This window comes from Branchiostoma lanceolatum, chromosome 7, assembly GCF_035083965.1.
Source record: "Branchiostoma lanceolatum isolate klBraLanc5 chromosome 7, klBraLanc5.hap2, whole genome shotgun sequence".
Lineage (NCBI taxonomy): Eukaryota > Metazoa > Chordata > Leptocardii > Amphioxiformes > Branchiostomatidae > Branchiostoma > Branchiostoma lanceolatum.
Genome location: NC_089728.1, coordinates 8,425,195 through 8,444,377, shown reverse-complemented (window position 1 = coordinate 8,444,377; position 19,183 = coordinate 8,425,195). Strand labels below are relative to the sequence as shown.

The window sequence follows — 19,183 nt, the reverse complement described above, 5'->3', positions numbered from 1 at the left end:
GTAGGCATCCTTCCATCTCACGAGATTATGGAAGCACTCATGGCCATGTTGTCAGTCCTATTCTTGGATGGCAGTCCCAGCCACAGTTGGGATTTATAAAGCCATTCTGGGGTCTTTTTTGTTTCTGTCCTTGAAACTGACCTTTAATGTGAGTAAATTGTATATACCAACTAAAAAGGCACTCGCATTCATGCACCATATCCATTTAAGGATTTATTTCATGCAAAGATTGGTGCCTTTGACAAAAATTTTTACATCACAGTATGTTCCATAGACATGCATTTTATCTCCATTTTAGTAAATTCTCACATTATTCAGAATTGTTTTGTTTACAGCTTCGAGAATAATGTAATTTTTGATCATGACTACTAGTATCTACTCCAAATTGAGGTCTGATCAAATCATTACTGCAGTAGGGTTATCAATACAGTGAGGGCAACTGCTGTTATAAATGTTAACAAAACGTTAAAATAAAATAAAAGACAGCATTGAGATACATTAAGCAAAATACTGTGTGAACTGGTAAATAAAATCATCAAAACCATCATGTCCATCCAGTATCTATTACAACACTAGCACTTGGCCCCAATATCTACCATCATGTGGAGATACATTCGTAGTTACACACATGCCTGCAGTCAAGCACAACATTGCATAAATTAAGGTCCTGATAAAATGGCTTTACAACATCCTTCATGGCCCTTAGCCTACATAATAAATGTACATGTGTATACAACACTTAACAGTTCCACATATTAAAACATACAACAACTGTATAACCAGCAAATGCAATGGATACTTGTATGTATGACTGTGAAAACCAATCAGAACCACAACAAAATGCCTGAAACACAATTACTTGGCATAACAATTCTTTAAAACAGCAGCATTCTGTATTTGTGCTGAACACATATTTACATGTATTTCTACATGGACATTTCTGACACTTCCAAAGTACAAATACTATAGTTTAGTTCTGTACAGTTAACTGGAAGTGTAAACCTTTCAAACAATCTTTGAACATTGACTTTAACTAAACTACATTTTGTACACAATGCACATGCCAATGTTAACCCAGCCCATGGGGATGGCAAATCAAAATCATATTTTACATCTTTGGTTACAAAACATTGCCTGGGCTTAGACATGTACAATGCTGTAAAATACATACCATAGAACCTTCTGAGTATACATTTGCATTGCATGATGGCTTTTTGAAATTGCAATTAACTTATTGCACTGTATTTTTCTCGTGACCAACCAACGAAAAAACAGTCTTCTAGACGAGTAAGACATAGGAATGCTGTTGTGGTTATAGTGTTGCATCGACCACATACTACATATAGCAATGGTGACCTATACAGTACAGACTCTGAGGTTAAACAGCATCATCAAACACATAAAATGTTACTGTGTCATTGGGCAATGGAATTTTCACTTTTTATATTTTGATGAATATGGACTCAATAACTTGTCAACGCTCAATTTCATAATGACTCTTGCACTGCCTTTTCCATATGACTCTGATAATAGTTTTCTCTCAACCTAAGACACATTCATTATCAAACTTGTCAAGTTTCAGACTTTCTTGGCTACAACCTAAACTCTAGCATTTTTTGTTAACTCTCACTTCTTCATTCATTTTTCCACAATTGAAATAAAAGACCACATTTGATACAAAAGATATATACACAACTTACTTTGGAGATCTGATGTAGAAAGACATCACACTATCCTGGTCTTTCTATACTATACTATACTGATAAGCTTAGTATAGTATTTTGTTTTGTAGTCCATGTTAGAATGTATAGCTAAAACCATTCGTTTACAACATTGACCACAGCGAGTGCAGCTGCTCCGAGGGAGGCAGAAATGGCCCACACTGCAAACTTCAGCGCCAGGTTTGTCGGCTTTCTGAGCTGTACCGTCTTCACGTCCCCGTTCTGTGCGGCACTGTTGCCGAATCGCCGCCGCCGCCGAAGCACAGTGTCTGGTTTCTGATTGGTGGCCATCTCAAAGTCCTCATAACAACTAATGGTGGTGCTGTTTTGAAAGAGGGATAAAAATTACAATGCAAAGTCAATGAAGAATTTTTTGGACAAAAATCAAACATATTTTCCACATACCACATATCATAAAGACCCATCCACAGCTTCCCTAGTTATTCACACACACACAAAGGGCATTTTATTTTTGTTTATATTGCACACCCAGTAAACTGCCACACACACACACACAAACAGCATCTAAAACATAACCTTCTTGGAAAATCAATCAAATCATTTCAGGTAGTAAGTTTAAATACAATTTGTAAGTTTCACTAAAATCTGATTTTAAAACTACAAGTGCTAGTGCATTAGACATGTGATATGGCTGCTTTAGCATTAACAGGGAAAATGACACATTCCAAAACATGAACCGATCTTTCTCTGATCGGTCTAACCTGGATAAGAACTCCAGCTCTGCCTCCTTGGCCAGCATGGAGGGAGGGTACTGGATGAACAGGTCCCCTGCACGGCTGACCAGGTGTTCAAACGGCAGGTCCTCGGGCAGGCGGGACAGGGTGTGGTGCACCATGGTCATCTCACATTCTACACGCAGGATGTCTTCACTTCTGTACAGTACTATCTGTGGGGTGAAAGGATGGGCATTTTTGTACGTACCCATGGGTAAATACTGCAAATTTGTTTACTCCGCAGTGCTTTTTTTTGTGGTAGAAGGGAAAAGCAGGTTTTCCGAGGTGCTTTAAATTCTGTTGCAGTAGTACTGTAGTCATACAAGGAAGACATATTTGCGGTGTCATGGATTCGTGGTGGAGACTGCAAGAACCATAAACTTTCAGATGAAACCACCGTAAAAGTTTAAAGATCTATAGCATTTCATCTGTACTATATGCATCATTTTGATAAACACAAGTGAAAGCATTGCACAGTCACTGTTTTATGAATTTTACAATACGTTCTGTTAGGGTGGCTGCTTCTTGTTTCAATAAAACTGTGTATTATGGTATGATATATAAAAACCTATAGAATTCTGGAAAAGACCCATTCAAACTTCAACTGGTGAATGTCATTATTCAATTTATTGTGTACCTGTCTTGGGTGCATGAATTAAGCCCCTAAATTGAAATAAATCTCAAACAACTATGGCTAAGTATAACACATAATATATAGAATAACAACAGTTCAGTCTATTTTTTCAAGTACTAAAAGACTAACCTGTGCTGCTAGATAGATAGGCATGAGGGGGTGGCAGGCTAGGAAGAAGTCATATAACCGGACAATGTGCCTGATGTCTGTGAGAACGTGGCCGTACCATGTGATCAACCAGCTCAGGGCAAAGATAGTGCCCACATCTGATCTGTTTGGGTGACGAAAACAAAGTGATCAGTTGAATCAATTTGTAAGAAACATTTGATGCTGAGTCTACGGTAAGATTCAAAGCAAGTTAAAACTGTTATGGGCCGATCTGTACAAAAAGTCCATGAAGAGAAAAGCTTTCAAGGGTCCTGTCTTACATGCACTTCATTCATCCCTTTATTCTAAAAAAAAGTGGACAAAAAAGTGGCCCTTATCTATAAAGGCTATTACATACCTCTCCAGAAATTCTCTCAGTTCAGGGTGGGCTTTACCCACAATTGGCATGAGGTAGCCCAGAATGTGACGTGTTCTGTCCATAGACTCGTCCATGAAGTCCCTAATGACAGTAGGAAAATGTTTAATTCCATAACAATAAAAGTCATTACTACGGTAGCATTACTGACAGTCAGTCTAGCAGACTAGGACATGGTACTGCACTCAGAAAATGAAGTTCCAAAAACTACACACTATGACATGAAACAGCAAGGATACAGCAACAGAAAGCCTTGTAGATAATCATGCATTACCAAACAATAGTGTCCCTGTGTTTACTGGACTGCTGTAAAAAGTACAAACTTAAGACATGTATGTTTGGACTTACCTCAAATGGTACTCTGACAGTTTGTCCATGATGGCAAAGGCAAGATCCTCTCCCACTACCAACAGGAAGGTCACACAGATATCATGGTAGCCCTGGGGAGAACAACAATGTCATCAGCATTTACAGAATGAGAGGTACATGTTTCTAATGGATAGGGTTATTATGTTTTAAGGTCAGTCATTCAGCCATTCAGTGAAAGTATAAAAGAGAAGACAACCAATAAGCCTTAAACAGCCAATACACTAGGCCAGGCCAAACCTTTCCCCCCTGGTAATGGCTCAGATTAATCCAATAGCTTACTGGACAAGTACTGATACCATCTTTAGAATACTGGTATCTACAATCCCCTAGGTGTTGCTAATTGGTTTATGGACTAAGATAAGCAGCACATATGATATCTAACAGACACATATAACCTTCAATTCCTTAATCTTATGATATGGTGGATTTTGGAGAATGATGATCTGGACCACACTCAAATACTAATGATATGGCTCCCCCATCCATGTGCAAGCACGTCCAACCCCCATATGATGGGGAGCAAAAGACGTGAAATTGGAGAGAGAGAGAGATGGGGTCCTGTTATACGAACCTGATAGTAGTGAAGTTCTGGGTGTCTGACAAGAACTCTCAGAATGATGTCCACAAGTTGGTCCTGTAATCTTAACCTCTGTTCTTCCTTCATGTCTGTATGTGAAAACAACAACAACAACAATCAGTCATTAAGAGCATCAGTTTTTAATTAGGTCTAAATGACAGGTGCCTTACAAAATGTTGCTGTTGTAATTTGATAATCAAATACAAAACAGCAACAATTCATGGATGTTTTACTTACTTGCTGGAAATCTTCTCATTGATCTCTCCACATCAAGAACCACCTGTCTGTAGTCCCTGTGGGCTCTTATGTTGGCTGGAATATGATAGAAAGCACAAAGAGAAGAATACACTGATAAAAATCCATCTTATCACATCTGGCCAAGTCAAGTAAAATCACATCTGGCTAAGTCAAGTAAATTTCATCAGTAACATCTTGAAGTCTTCTGTTATATCTGTCTAGCCCATATTTTCCCAGTTGATATGCGGCTCTAACAGCACTTTGCCAATGTGGCAGAGCCAAAAGAGAAAGAAATTTGAAGACTTGAAGGAGTCAAGAAAGCTTTGTTTCAAATCAACATGCTGTGCTTCTATGACAAAGACAGACATATACCTGGCTTGGGAGGAATCTCAAACATATTGACGTTCATCAGTTTGGGCCAGGCTTTCCTTCGCAGGTCATCTCGGAGCAGACCGCCATCACTGATGGCCAGCCTCCTGAGATTTGCAATGTCGGGGGGATCACTGCGCATGGCTTCCTGTATGGCCTTGGCCTTGTTCTTCTTATCTGAGGGGAACTTAAGGTCTGCACTGCCATGGCTGCCACTGCTACCTGTGCTTCCTACAGGATCAGATGTAAAAATAAGTTTTTGATCCATATACAAAACTTGTAACAAGTAGTAAGTATATAACATTTATATCTTGCTGTAATACATATATCAACCACAGTAGCAAAGCCCTCTTAGTCTTACTGGCTGAAGGCAAGTGATAATTTGACTGTGGCTTCACAAAAAAATGATTCATCAAGGTGACATGGTGCCACATGGCACATCAAGATAAAGCACTTAGGAAAATCGAATAATTTGATTATAGCAATATCTGTACTATTTGCATTTGAAGCTCTGAAAACAAGGACATTATATAATGTCCTTGCTAAAAGCTACCATGCTTCAGTTAACGGCGCTTCTTTTCGTCAGACAGTCTACTATGTCAGACACATTTTGTGGCAAATTAGATTAATATGTACAATGGGTCAATTGACAGACCATCTCAATGCATCATCTAAATGGGTCTAAATGTAAAAATTTCACCTCACAGGGTCCATAGTCTAGACAATCATGAATAATAGATTGTGATCGGCGATTTGATAAGGGATTGTCTCTTGCCATTCAGGGGATGGGTGTCATGTTGACATATCAAAAGACATTCAAGCAGCGCCTACTCCATTAAGATGCTAAAGATTGTCGTTTAATATCGCGAGAATGATTCAGTCGGTGTGAATGTGAAATTCACCATCCTCCACACGTAACACATCCAGGGGTATGCCTAAACACCTCACCCGACCTCACCCGACCTCACCCGACCTCATCCGAGTCTAAAATGCAGTGTATACGGGACAGGGACATCATTTGACGTTCTGGACACGTTAAATATGCAATTATGAATGCAAAACAAGCAGCAAACTCTAAGTATTTGCCCGTTTTTATAAGTTATTCCGCTCCAACGGGTGCCGCAAAACCCCCATATGGTGCGTATTTGGGTTGTAAACAATGGCGAAACCCCGCGGAAAATAGATCAACTTTGACTCGTCAAATCTCGTTTCTGACAAAAGTCTGATTCCTCTGAAGCACTGTAGGAGATTGGTGAACTTGTTATGATACCGGAGACACATTTATATGCTTGATCTGACCTATTTTGACTGCACTATTGAGCTTTTTCCGTGACCATGCATGTCTTGATACTCAAAACGGCGCGTATCACCCTTCTATCTTGGAAACGAGCGGAGTAACTTATAAAAACTGGTAAATACTTAGAGTTTGCTGCTTGTTTTGCATTCATAATTGTATATTTAACGTATCCAGAACGTCAAATAATGTCCCTGCCCCGTATACACTGAATTTTAGACTCGGATGAGGTCGGGTGAGGTCGGATGAGGTCGGGTGAGGTGTTTAGGCATACCGCACATCCAGGCGTGGGGGCGGGGCCTTCATGGACCGAAAGGGCAGATTTTTAAATTATACGAGTCCGTTTCAATTTGTTTGTTCTATCATATAAAGATCTCTGAAACTACCACAAAACAGTCCCGTTTCAATTCCACCTACGTTTCATAATCAACGTTCACATATGTTACCATCGGTATGCCATTTAGCCATAAGCATCGTGAGACAATGAGCAGTGGTTGAAGAAATTTCAACGTTGCGTTTCGAAACAACTTGTCACCATGACCATACCTTTCCTCTTGAAAATCCCCTTCTTCTTACCACGACTCTTCCCTTTCTTTGAGCTCAGCGACATCGGCCTTTTTCCTCCGACATCTCCACATCCCAAAATTGTTGGTCAAGACCGAAAAAGTCGTGAAAATTCGAGAAAATCTGTCCACGAACGCAGATTACTTCATCACGGAAGCCATCTTTGTTCGCAGTGCACCATGGGCAGGGCACCGTCCATCATGCTTTGTGTGAGGTCATAGGTCATATGTAAATTAGCAAAATGGCAACAACCGCGGAAGAACGAAAGCTTCTTCACCGCCGGACGAAGTCGACGTCTTCAGTAGAAGATAGGGAGAAGGTTAAGAAGCAAAAAGAGGCAGAGAAAGACAGACGAGAGTTTTACGAAAAGCCGTAAGTATTTTCGTTTCGTCGCAATGCAATATGGCCGCGTTATTCAAATTCTTATACACAGGTTGAGTTTATGTTCCTGCGTCAAATTATTTCATGAACTTGAGTCTTGAATTGTGCGTTGTTTCTTCAAAGAATTTCCCTAAAATTCAGCAATTTATCTGTTGTGTGCTATTTTTGTAAGAATTACACCTCTACTTTGAAACATTTTGTCCATAACAAAATTGATTGAATTGGCTTTACACAGGCTGGATACAGACTTACTCTTTTAGAAACGTTGCAGATAAAAAGTGTGATGTTACGTGCCTCAAGTCGCGTACGTACGGATCATCAAGGAGGTTTAAGGTCTTAACACTTTAATCTCTAATCAGTCCTGTAGCCAACGCGTGTAAGTATTGCGTCAGAGACCCATACTGTGCCATGAATGATTTCCGCCCCAGTGCTTGCGAAAGGCCGTGAAAGATATGACGGAAGGGGCGTGGTTTTGTCGACCTTGGTCCCAATCAGGACGTGGTCCGAAAGTAGGTCGAATAAGGTGTGTCCATGTATGGTGTACACGTGATAGTTCCGAACGTGCACGTGCCACAGGCCTTTCTCAAGGACAGAGGCCCGATGGTTACCGCCCCTTGTGGGGAGGTAGTCATTTACAGCCAGCGATAGCTTGTGTAAACACAGGCAGGCTCTCCCAGCTTTAAATTAAAATGTCGCTGTTTTGTCGCCCATGTTTTGGTTTGGCATTCCTCTCAATGACTTTTCTTGGGGAAATGACTACAATTTTTGTACTTCAGTGTTATGTATCACTGTGGTGCCCTGGGTTTTGTTTGTGTTTTTTTGCGATGATGGTATTGATGGTTGATCATGATTATTCGAGTGATAAAAGTTTCTCTGTGCTTCTGTTACCAAATTTAGTTTTATAGTCAGGCAATCATCCTACCTGAATTTTATCATATCATCCACTCCCAAAGCTGTTCCATTGAAAAGTTGCATCTCTCTCAACTGATCTTGTTTGATTTCAGGATTCACTTTCCATCAGAGTCACTCTTCAGCACTGGCAGTGGTTACAACAACTACAGGGGTGTTCTCAACCTGTGTATTGTCTTACTGGTCAGTTAATACACTTTTTATGTAATGTTACTATTTTTAGAGTAGGAAGTACCAGACATGCAAAATGTCATAATTTTCTTGAGAATATAGTATTATGACAGTGATATGAGTGTTGTGACAATGAAATCCCTTGTGGTTTCTTGTGGCCTTGCATCAGAGTCATAGAAACAGAGTGTAGTAGAAGTGATATGCCATTAGAAAAAATAATATAAGCCCTAAAAAGCCAGACTCGTAGTGCCTGCTAAGGAGGCTAGTTTATGTGTTTAGTTGGACACTATTGTTTGTATTGCCGATGTGCTATGATACTATCAAGGGTAAGTAGTTAATGATTACCTGTCCCTGCAATAAAGAAAAGGATTGCATAGTGAACATTTACGTGAAGCAAATGACAGATTGGCATATTCTACAGGAATAACTGGACCTTATCCTAACAATATTTGGATAGCCCTTTGATGACTAGACAATATTTACTTTATGATGACATTGTACATTTCCTTTCTTTTTTTGTGGTTACAGGTGCTGACCACATCTCGAGTGGCCCTGGAAAACTTGATTAAGTAAGGCTGTCTAGTAGAAGTAGACTCTTACAGAGTATTCCCTTGGTATGAACTATGATCAAGGAGGTTCTTGATTACCATTTTCATATCCATTGTAAATTGTCAAATTTAGATATGTGAGAAGGTAATTCCATCATTGAAAATTTTCAAAACAGATTAGATGATAGCTATAGCCATTCAGACATTCAAACATTTTTTAAATGTACCTTTGACTTACCCCATGTTTTAATGTATTGATGTTAACATAACACAGCATGCTACTGTTATACAGATGTTCTTATGACTTTGTATGTTGGTATTACATTTGTATTTCACTAAAATGCCTTGTACATGTGAAGGAGACATGGTTCTAACCATTTGTATTTACTGGATGCATGTAGGTATGGTATCCTGATAGATCCAGTGTCCTGGGTGACAATCTTTGTGGCAGACCCCTACAACTGGCCCTGTGTGATACTCATTGCATGTGAGTTCAAAGCACTAACAATCATATACAATTACAGCATGTTTGTTTTATTCTGTCTCCGATAACCTGCAGTTCTATACTGTCCAGGTACTCTGCTACATAGCGTGGATGTCAGACCAGGGCCTACACAGGCCAGCTTCTTAGCTAACTAGATACATCAAGTAGAATACAACGAAGGGTCATTTTAGCTATTCTGTCTAAAAGTCAAGTAAGTCAAGATGCTTACATTTCAAGAGTATTTTCTGTATACTAGTGTACAATAGTACCCTTACCTTATAGCATATCTAGGTGCACTGGTGCACCCACAGTCAAAAACAAGGTGCACAGCTCCAATTTTGGGTGCACACAGGTGCACATGCACCCACTATTTCGAGGCCTGGTCAGGGTTTGCATTTTGAACCTGTGCATTGATATAATATTGTAGCATAACCGATATAACTGCCTTCATTAATCATTATGCATTTTTCAATAGGTTCCAACATATTCATCTTAGCATCATTCCAGCTGGAGATATGGCTTCTAAAGGTGAGACAAAAAAATTAATTGTACATGACAGGATTGAGGTTATTGATGCATCACTACTGTGGCCAATAAGTTCAAGTTTCTACACCACTGCTTTTGCTGCACGATACCTCTGCTTTAGCAACGCAACACTAATTATCGTGCGGCCAGCTTTTTCAAAAGCTTCCTTGTTTAAAGTGTGATTTCTCCTGTAGGGCTGGGTCTCAGAGCCAGTGGGAAGGGCGATGCATGTCGTCAACTGTGCAGCCATCCTGGTGTTTCCTGCCACTGTTGTTCTCACAGTGGAACCTGGACCAGGTAAGGATACATTGTTCTATAATAGATACAGTTCTAATCTATATAGATACTATATGAAGTACAGTACTGTACAAGTGCTCCCCCTAGCAACTGTCAGTTTTATTGCAGTATTCTACTTGTATTATTGTCATAACAGTATTGATGGCTGAACAGTGAACACAGACTTATGTCTCCCTTCTAGTAAGTGCTTCTTATACACTGTCTACAAATGTGTGTTCCTGAAGATTAGACAATAAAGACATAGTACAAGAGCTCCACCTAGCAACTGTCATTTATACTGCAGTGGTCATTTTTTATGGCTAAACACAGACTTTTGTTTTTCTTCCAGCTGGTGCTTCTTATGCGCTATTTGTGTACACATGTGTGTTCCTGAAGACAGTGTCGTACATCGCCACCAATCACTGGCTGCGGTACCAGTACAAGTCCTCAGGACAGCGTAAGGGTGGCCGGAGGAAGCCTACCAAGAGTGTTGGTGATGGTCTGTACTAACAAATAACTTTTATGAATGAATGGTAATACTATTATAGCATGTAGGACATTACGTTACTTCCGTAATGCAAATGTTTCCTAACATTCATTATGGGGATAAATTTTTAAGTGTTATGTATTTTCCACTTAAAACGTGAATGGTTGAATAGCCTTGATACCAGACCTTACGCTGATACCAGACGATGGCTGGCGCCTTTTTGGCTGGGGGAGAACATCATATGCGATGTAGAGTTTGCACCCGGTCTCTCTTGTTAGCCGATCTCTGATATCTATCGCTAGGTGTGAGATAATTAGGGGCCCGTGTGCTAACTGTGGTGATGGGGCAAGTTGTGACTTTAGCGCGGTGGTCCGGTACCCAGGCTAATGGTTGAATGGAAAATAATCTTTAAAGATAATGCTATTTTTGCCAGCTACACATCCATTTTTTCTGTGACAACAGCAGGTGATGCCAACGGTACAGCACAAAACCTGGCCAATGGAAAACTAGAGACTCAACTGGTGACATATCCTGATAACCTGGCCCTCAAAGGTAGATCATCACCAACTGCTTTGCACATGTTTTCTACTCAAAATGTTACTTATAAGCATTGAATTGAATTGATAAGTGGTTTTCGTAACATATTCACTGTCATTGCTAAATAACACTAAAAGTGTGAACTTTTCTCTCTAAAATTGGTCCAAGTTTTACAGACTTACACTGTATAACCACAAACCTGTTAGTCCGGTTTTAATGCAACTGTAGTAATAGTATGTTTTCCTCACCCCATCCCCTGTGCATTCCAGATCTGTACTACTTCATGTTGTTCCCCACCCTCTGCTATGAACTAAACTTCCCAAGAACCCCACGTATCCGCAAGAGATTCCTGCTAAAACGCCTGGCAGAAATGGTGGGTGCACGTATGACTGGTCTTGTTCATGTACATGTGTAAATGTTATGAACCATGTAAACAAGAATGTTACATGGTGTAATCGTTGTTACCATTAGTTGACATTCTAAGTTGTCTTTGTCAATTGATTTGTTTGTCGTGATCGTGCTACTATCACTAAACGTAGGGGTAAATCATAATGTACCCATAAAAGATGTAAGACTTGGTCAAAATCTCTAGTATCATCATATGACACACTATAAACAGTCAGTTTAGTGGTAAAAAGAGGCAATGGTTTGGAACATTTTGAACCCCTTAATCATTTGATTTTGAAACGTTTTTATTACCCTTTTTCTGATCACCGCCTTTGATGTTTCTAACACATGGTTGTGTTAAAGAAGGTATAAGTTCGGTCTTTCAAGTCTGAAGTGACTCTTTTCTCCTTAACATTCCAGTTCATGCTTCTTCAACTGATGTTGGGCTTGATTCAGCAGGTAAAATGCCATTAGCTTTATGTCAAGAAAAGCTTATTGTTATAACAAGCCTTTGTCAGACCTATATACAAGAAAATTTACTTAGAGTTTGCAGTTTTGATAATTCCTGTAGAAGGTGATAATCATTTAGTTATAACGATTTTTGCTTCATATTTTAAGATGACTTCTAACATTCCTACCTTTGTAGACAATGCTTATTTCAGACATTAGTGACTTTCACATAGCTTTGCGTGAAGCATCTATGACATAGTACTATGAAATAGACTTCAACCATATGTTTTTTTCTGAATCATACACCAGTGGATTGCTCCTCTGCTTCATAATGCCATCAAGCCATTTGTGGTAAGTGTACTTCGGAAATGTTTTTTTGTTTTAACTCAAGTTTTTGTGTTATCATGTACAGTCAAACCTGTCTATAGCGGTCACTCAAGGGACTGGCCAAAACTGGCCGCTAAGGACAGGTGGCCGCTATGGAGAAAATGTTGATTAATTGACCACGAGTGACACATGTTTTCAGTACCCACTGAGATACATTTTTTTTATTCACCGTACAGTACACATGTAAACATTAACATAGGTAAGGCATATTTTAGAAATTCGATTCTTATTCTTTTACTTCTATTATGGGCTTGAAAAAAGAATTATTGTATCTGCCAACTCCAAAATCCATGGCTTGCTCGAGCTTCATGTCTGAACAGACCAGCATCGCCATACTCTACTCTTGATCATTCGCGACTGCTTCACTGCCGGCACGCGCGTCACCAACGAGTTTTAATCATATGAAACTAAGTCCTTCGCAGCAAAATGCCACCTAGTTAGTTAAGAACAAAATATATGTTGCTAAGTTGCCACTTACTGTTAGTTTTCGACCGTTTTCAAACATAAAATCGTGGCGACAATTTTCCTAATCTGTTGTTGTTTGCTTGTCATGATCGGCTTCTACCATTATGCTAATAGGGTAATGAGAGGAAGGTCGCTCTTTTGAGGGCTTTTTTCTGTTAAGAAAATTGCAACAGCCCAAAGTATACATCATAGTAATGTTATCCATATTTAGTTTGAGGCTTTTGGTTAAGTAATTATCCTCAGTGATAGTTTGCAGCAACATAAATTTAACACACTATACCTCCGCAACAGTGGTGTCTTCCGATGACCTTTATGCTGCTCCGCCATTTTGAAAATCGTGTTTGGGCACATTTTCGGATGAATTCCCGGGGAAAACGAGAATATTGGGCCGATATTGAAACAATTCGCGAACTTAGCGCATCAGATACATGTGCGGGCTGTATTTTCCAAAAACTACCGTAATTTTTGCCCAGTCCAAATGCACAGAAATAGTCAAATATGCTACGATGTACAAACGCAAGCCATGTGAAGAAATACTTCAGTTTGCGTCAAACCATGGATCCTATATAATGTCTTTGGGATAATCTAACAAAGATAAAACATTCTTGTTTTCTTTATCATTATTATCCTGTCAAATGAGTTCACATAAACTTGATAACTGCATTAAAAAAATGAAGATTTTGAACCCGGCGTGTGGTGGCAATGCGGCTTCCACCGGCGCACATTGCCCGTTATCGGCAGTGTTACTGTACTCGCGGGACCGAAAATCGTCTGGCCGCGACCGCGTTGGACAGGTGGCCGCTATAGCCTAATTCTTAATGCTTATGTCAATGGGAAAAATCCAAGGGACCGACAAAAAGTGACCACTATGGGCAGGTGGCCGCTATGCAAAGGTGACCGCTAATACAGGTTTGACTGTATACATTCCAAATTAATCAAAACCTGTTTTATCAAGATACCAAAACTTCTTTTGTTTTTTTTCACTGGAAAAAGATACAACGGTTAAAAATTATGAGTGTGACTGTATATTCTGAACACTGAAAGATACCATGCTGAAGTCTTGTTATTGTGTATAGATTGTCAGATATTGTGATTGATAGATTGTGTGCTGTTGTACGATTCCCCCCCTCAGGACATGGACCTGCCAATGATGGTGGAAAGAATCATGAAACTTGCTGTGAGTAGTTTTTCTTCTCAACTCTTGGTAGATCCTGCTCAGTATATCGGTGCCCTCTAGCAAGTTATGTTACAACTGTAGGTAGAACAAGTTTCGAGCATACCAGGACACTGGTGACTTCATGTTGGTTAGCCAGTCCTCAATAAACTGGTGCCCTCTAGCAAGTTATGTTAGAACTGATTCTGAAGGAAATACGACAAGTCTTGAGCATATCAGGAGATTCAGGACACTGGTGACTTGGTGTTGGTGAGCCAGTCCTCAATATATCGGTGCCCTCTTGCAGATTATGTTAGAACTGAAGGTAGGACACGTTTCAAGCATACCAGGACACTGGTGACTTGGTATTGGTGAACCAGTCCTCGATATATCGGTGCCCTCTTGCAGATTATATTAGAACTGAAGGTAGGACACGTTTCGAGCATACCAGGACACTGGTGACTTGATGTTGGTGAGCCAGTCCTCAATATATTGGTGCCCTCTAGCAGATTATGTTAGAACTGTAAGTATATGTAGGACAAGTCTCGAGCATACCAGGACATTGGTGACTTGGTGTTGGTTAGCCAGTCGTCTACAGCATTGAACTGTAAATTTGATTATTTCCTGGTTGAGCAATAACATGCCAGACTGTGTAATGCATTACAATCAGTCACCAGCTCGACCAGACCCATGGGACAGCTGTTTAATGCTTTGACCTGACATTGAGATAAATCTCGCAGGGATAGGACGTTCACACACACGAGGCCATTGCCTTACCTACAGCTATTAATGGCATAGAAATGAACCATGTTTTGAGCAATGTTTTAGACAAGTTCAAGTAACTTTTTACAACAGAAGAATAATGATTTCCCAATTTTTGGTCACCTTTGACGTTCAGATGACATTAACAACAATAATGATAAAGTCTGGTATTTTACAGTGAGTAGACATTTTACTGTGTGAACCCATGTTGCAGCATAACTTTAAGCAGAATAAGATAAAACTGTTCTATGATTTTGTCACTTTGCCCAGGAGCAGGTTTATGAATACCATAAGTTCCTATGCACCATTGACGTGCTTATAGATTTGATTTATTGGCCCCGAGGCTAGCCCTCCTTGATACCACTTCACATTGAATTTGGACTGGCAGTTGGACGGAGGCCAACCTTTGTTGTCAAGCAAGTGTGAAGGAAGGATGCTTGTATATGCAATATAATCCACAAGGGTAGCCTTTTCCATTAAATCCTGTTACACAAAGCAATGGTAGACTGAAGTGATTGATGGCATTTAGATATCTGCCCCCAAAGAATAAGTCTGTATCACAGTGGAACACTTACAAACTTTTGTGATGGCAGGTTTGTTGAGTCAGGTGGAAGAAGTAGATAGAGAACTAAGTCTCCGCATCAAATCTATTCCCAAGGTGATCACGGTATGGCAAGGAGGCATTTCTTCTCCTTAACTGTAATCCACCAACTGATTGTTTGGGGACTCTCCTCCTCATATGGGATTCTTCTATTGGCTCTTCCCACAGATCCCCAACCACTTCATCTGGCTCATCTTCTTCTATTGGTTCTTCCACTCCAACCTGAACGTGCTGGCTGAGATAACACAGTTTGCAGACCGCACCTTCTACAGGGATTGGTGGTAAGTTCTCACACACGATAAGGGTCTTCTGCAAACTCTTTCAAAGTAATGCTATCAAACATATTCTTGCAGAGAGAGAGAGAGAGAGAGAGAGAGAGAGAAAGTGGAAGAAAGCAAAAGAGAGTGAAATAGAGATTGAAAGAGTCAAAGAGAATGAGTGAAAAAGAAAGCAAGTGAGTCAGTGAGAGTGATTGAGTCAGTGAGAGAGTGAAAGTCCCCATGACTGATTCTAAACTTGTTTTTGATACATTGGCAGACTTTCTATCCTTTCTGGATTGGAATCAAACAGACTACGAAATGTATTGATTAGAAAAAAATGTTGGAAAAGAACACCAGGGACCCAGGGCTGTCCCCAGGACCCATCCCTTTAAACTGGGACAGCTTGTTGAGACAGACATGAAAAATTCTGAACTTCATGATATGAGACTGATGAAAATGTAATTTTGTAAGCTTAAAATCACAGATTTAACAATGAAAATGAACAACATGGGCTCCCAAACAATTAGCGGAAAGGAAAAAGATTAAAGCTGTTGACAGCCCTACAGTGAGAAAATGTTGCCAAAAGGTAACCACATCAAATGAGCCATTCAGTGGAAACAACCTCCAGTGAGCTTGATCAATGTGGATGATCAGTTAGCCGTGACCTTTGCAGTACGATGGAGAATAGAATATCTTCTATTCAAAATTGCTCTGTGCTTAGGCTTGCCTGGAGAGGTTTAAGTTCAAGGTCTTAGTGGAAAGTGTACACAAGGGACATGGACATTTAACTAGTGGAAAATAGTTTATTGACTAACTTTAATGGTAATTGTCTGCAGGGATCTGGGAATTTTTCTAATGGTATTTGTGTCTTAATTGGTAATGATTTTGTCTCTCTAGAGGGCCTGTGTCTGCTGTTTGGGTCTTGAGGCAGGAAGGAAATTCAATGAGAGGAAACTTTTCTTTATGTCGAACTTGGCTGTTCTTTGCAATGTGAGCAATCTACCGTAACTGTAACAGGGACATTTGCAGTTTACAGATGATAAAAATATCATTTATCCAAGTCTTTCTACAGCTGCATTAACTCGGTAAACATGTTGTCATTATCATCTCTACGTCAAATATTAGTAGCCAGAGAAATCCAAGTATTATTTGTTTTCAAATTCTTACAATGAACAAGTTGTAATTTAAGACTGATTTAGCACTATCCTAGACCTTAAAGACTCAGATATTTATGAGACAGATACAGTTACCAGAATTTCTGCTGCAGTACAGAGGAAAGATTCCAGGGGCCCCAAGTCGACCTTGACCTACATCTTGTCACGTACTGACACACCAAATATCACAATCCATCCAGAGGTTCTTGAGTTATTGCTGACCACAAATATGCAGAAACACAGACAGACACACCCAAAACAATTACATTGTGCAGATCTCCATTTTTCATGAAGGTGATAACAAAGCTCCTATTCACAGCTTGACTCCATAAGAGTCACAAGTTTGGCTTTTTCATTTCACTGTCATTTTTAGGCCTCACTGCCCACCAAAAGAATTTCTGGCTGGCCGTCAATTCCCTCCAGTGGCGCTGTCAGTTTTATTCATGGATAAAAGCAGTTTCATTGGTCATGGTCACCTCTCATGAGTGTAAGGGGCCTAATGGATGGCTCTGCCCCTTTCGCTAAATCAAAGTCAAGTTCAAAGAGAGCCATTAAGATTGATTTAGCAGCGTATTGATTTTTTAAATGTGATTTGGAAGGGCAGCATTGCTGAGGGGACATGGTCTTCATGGGTGGTAGAGGTAAAATTGTTTTATGAGAGCTATATTAATTCATGAGTACTGTTGTATTTAACTCTGCTGTTTACATACAGTGGACTTTACTGAATCGTTTGATACAGCAGAAAACATTGTATTATCTACCTTGGAGATATACATATATGATTTCAGTATTTACATTTATGTCATACCTGGGCTATGATAACATTTGATACGGGTGTTACAGACTGGTCTGTACATTGTGGTATCTCACAGTATCTCATTCTATACTAAGTCTTGAACCACATGAGCTTCCATAGAATAATTCGAACATACTTATCGTGTGCTGCTGTAGAAAATTTGAATACCAGTTTAGGAATAGAATGTTGGAATCAATGTTCCTTCAATTTTTGGATATGAAATGTTTTCAACTTCTAACTCTATGTATTTATTGTATTACATACAACAACACTTGCACCAGTCCATGTCAAGTTTACATGTAGATAGAGCTAGCATTCAAGAAACTTGGCAGGCTGCCCACTACATCACAGGCAAGCTGTTATCATCGATGACTGATGTTATCCTTAACTTTCATAATGGCTGAAGTATTCTGCAGATATCAGACAAAAGTTTTTGTTCCAGCAGACAGTGCCAAACCATGTTGACTACATTTATCATATGGCAATTGTCTATAGCTACAACTACAGGAGGAAGAAGATCCAGAAAATCATGTATAATCAGCATTAATTATTATACCTTACACCTGAGAAGTACTACACCATTGTGATAAATCTTAGGGACTAAAGTCTTGAAAACTTTGAGACTTTTAAGTATCAAAATGGGTAGTAAGACAGAGTAGGAAAGCCCAGGATGATTGATTGAAGCATAAATGGGAGAGGAAAGGATTTAAATATAAAAAATTGGACGTCCACATATCAGGAGCTCAACTTTCTCTTGTAGACGTCTTGAAAACTATGATAGATTTGTGAATTTGATAACATTCTGTGTTTTTCAATCTATGACAATGATGAAACGACATTTGAACTCTGTAGGTCTGACAGATGTTGATAACTGGCATCCATTTAGATTTGATTTTGTTTCTTTGTTGTTTTATAAATTACATCATTATCTATTTCTTGACGTGTGAATACCATATCTACATTTTCTAGTCATCTCAGGGACTGGAAGTGAGTCAGAAGTTATTAGTGGTTCAACTTCAGGATTTGCAGGAATGCCTAGATGGATATTGCTGAATTACTGAACTGCCATCTGCATAACCCTGTTGCTTGACAGACCACATTAAGCTGCAGTTAGTATGCAGCCGGTGGACCTGTTGATTGTGATGCATGAGCAGATTACAAGCCACAGGATTCTGTTAAGGCTTCAAAGCGTCCCTGAAGTACCATCAGTCATGTATTAATGTACAAACACACTGTGTGCAGGCTTCATGGTTTCTTTCTTTGGATTAGTAGGCTATCTAAATCTTCCCAATTTCTGGTAAATGTCTCCCAAAAGTTTTACATTCAATTTGTAAGTTAGGATGGGAGTAAAACTGTTGGAAAAAAAGCAAACAGTGGGTAAGAGTATTAAATTGCTTGTAGATCGAAAAACAATTTTGTCAACATTTT

The 19,183-nt window shown here is 39.5% G+C and overlaps 2 protein-coding genes across 4 annotated transcripts in view; one reads left to right on the top strand and one right to left on the bottom strand.

The window, feature by feature from the left end:
• Window positions 1–200: 200 nt before the first annotated feature.
• On the bottom strand, window positions 201–7,211 carry LOC136439018 (TBC1 domain family member 20-like). 2 transcript variants are annotated; one of them, XM_066434119.1, is made up of 9 exons: window positions 7,005–7,211; window positions 5,168–5,395; window positions 4,796–4,870; window positions 4,553–4,647; window positions 3,961–4,052; window positions 3,595–3,696; window positions 3,219–3,360; window positions 2,444–2,628; window positions 201–2,043 (listed from the first exon to the last, which is right to left on the bottom strand). In XM_066434119.1, the coding sequence occupies exons 1-9, from the start codon at window positions 7,066–7,068 to the stop codon at window positions 1,812–1,814; spliced, it is 1,215 nt and encodes a 404-aa protein (XP_066290216.1). In that variant the 5' UTR covers window positions 7,069–7,211; the 3' UTR covers window positions 201–1,811. The 2 variants fall into 2 exon arrangements, with proteins under 2 accessions (XP_066290216.1, XP_066290217.1); XM_066434120.1 differs by lacking the exon at window positions 5,168–5,395.
• A 21-nt stretch (window positions 7,212–7,232) lies between these two features.
• LOC136439017 (diacylglycerol O-acyltransferase 1-like) overlaps window positions 7,233–19,183 on the top strand; it is a 37,013-nt gene continuing 25,062 nt past the window's right edge. The window contains exons 1-13 of one of the 2 annotated variants that reach the window (XM_066434118.1): window positions 7,233–7,394; window positions 8,408–8,495; window positions 9,012–9,052; window positions 9,433–9,518; window positions 9,991–10,043; window positions 10,235–10,337; window positions 10,666–10,815; window positions 11,269–11,355; window positions 11,610–11,713; window positions 12,148–12,186; window positions 12,487–12,528; window positions 14,162–14,206; window positions 15,714–15,826. In XM_066434118.1, coding sequence (XP_066290215.1) covers window positions 7,264–7,394; window positions 8,408–8,495; window positions 9,012–9,052; window positions 9,433–9,518; window positions 9,991–10,043; window positions 10,235–10,337; window positions 10,666–10,815; window positions 11,269–11,355; window positions 11,610–11,713; window positions 12,148–12,186; window positions 12,487–12,528; window positions 14,162–14,206; window positions 15,714–15,826 — 1,082 coding nt within the window. In that variant the 5' untranslated portion in view covers window positions 7,233–7,263. Of the gene's footprint in view, window positions 7,395–8,407; window positions 8,496–9,011; window positions 9,053–9,432; window positions 9,519–9,990; window positions 10,044–10,234; window positions 10,338–10,665; window positions 10,816–11,265; window positions 11,356–11,609; window positions 11,714–12,147; window positions 12,187–12,486; window positions 12,529–14,161; window positions 14,207–15,713; window positions 15,827–19,183 lie in introns of both variants that reach the window. The other variant, XM_066434117.1, reaches the window with a different exon arrangement.

Coding starts and splice junctions, on each gene's coding strand:
- LOC136439018 (XM_066434119.1), bottom strand. CDS start 7,068: ATGTCGCTGAGCTCAAAGAAAGGGAAGAGTCGTGGTAAGAAGAAGGGG. Junction 4,871..5,167: donor TGAGATTCCTCCCAAGCCAG/GTATATGTCTGT, acceptor ATCATATTCCAG/CCAACATAAGAGCCCACAGG. Junction 2,044..2,443: donor GAGCTGGAGTTCTTATCCAG/GTTAGACCGATC, acceptor CTTTCAAAACAG/CACCACCATTAGTTGTTATG.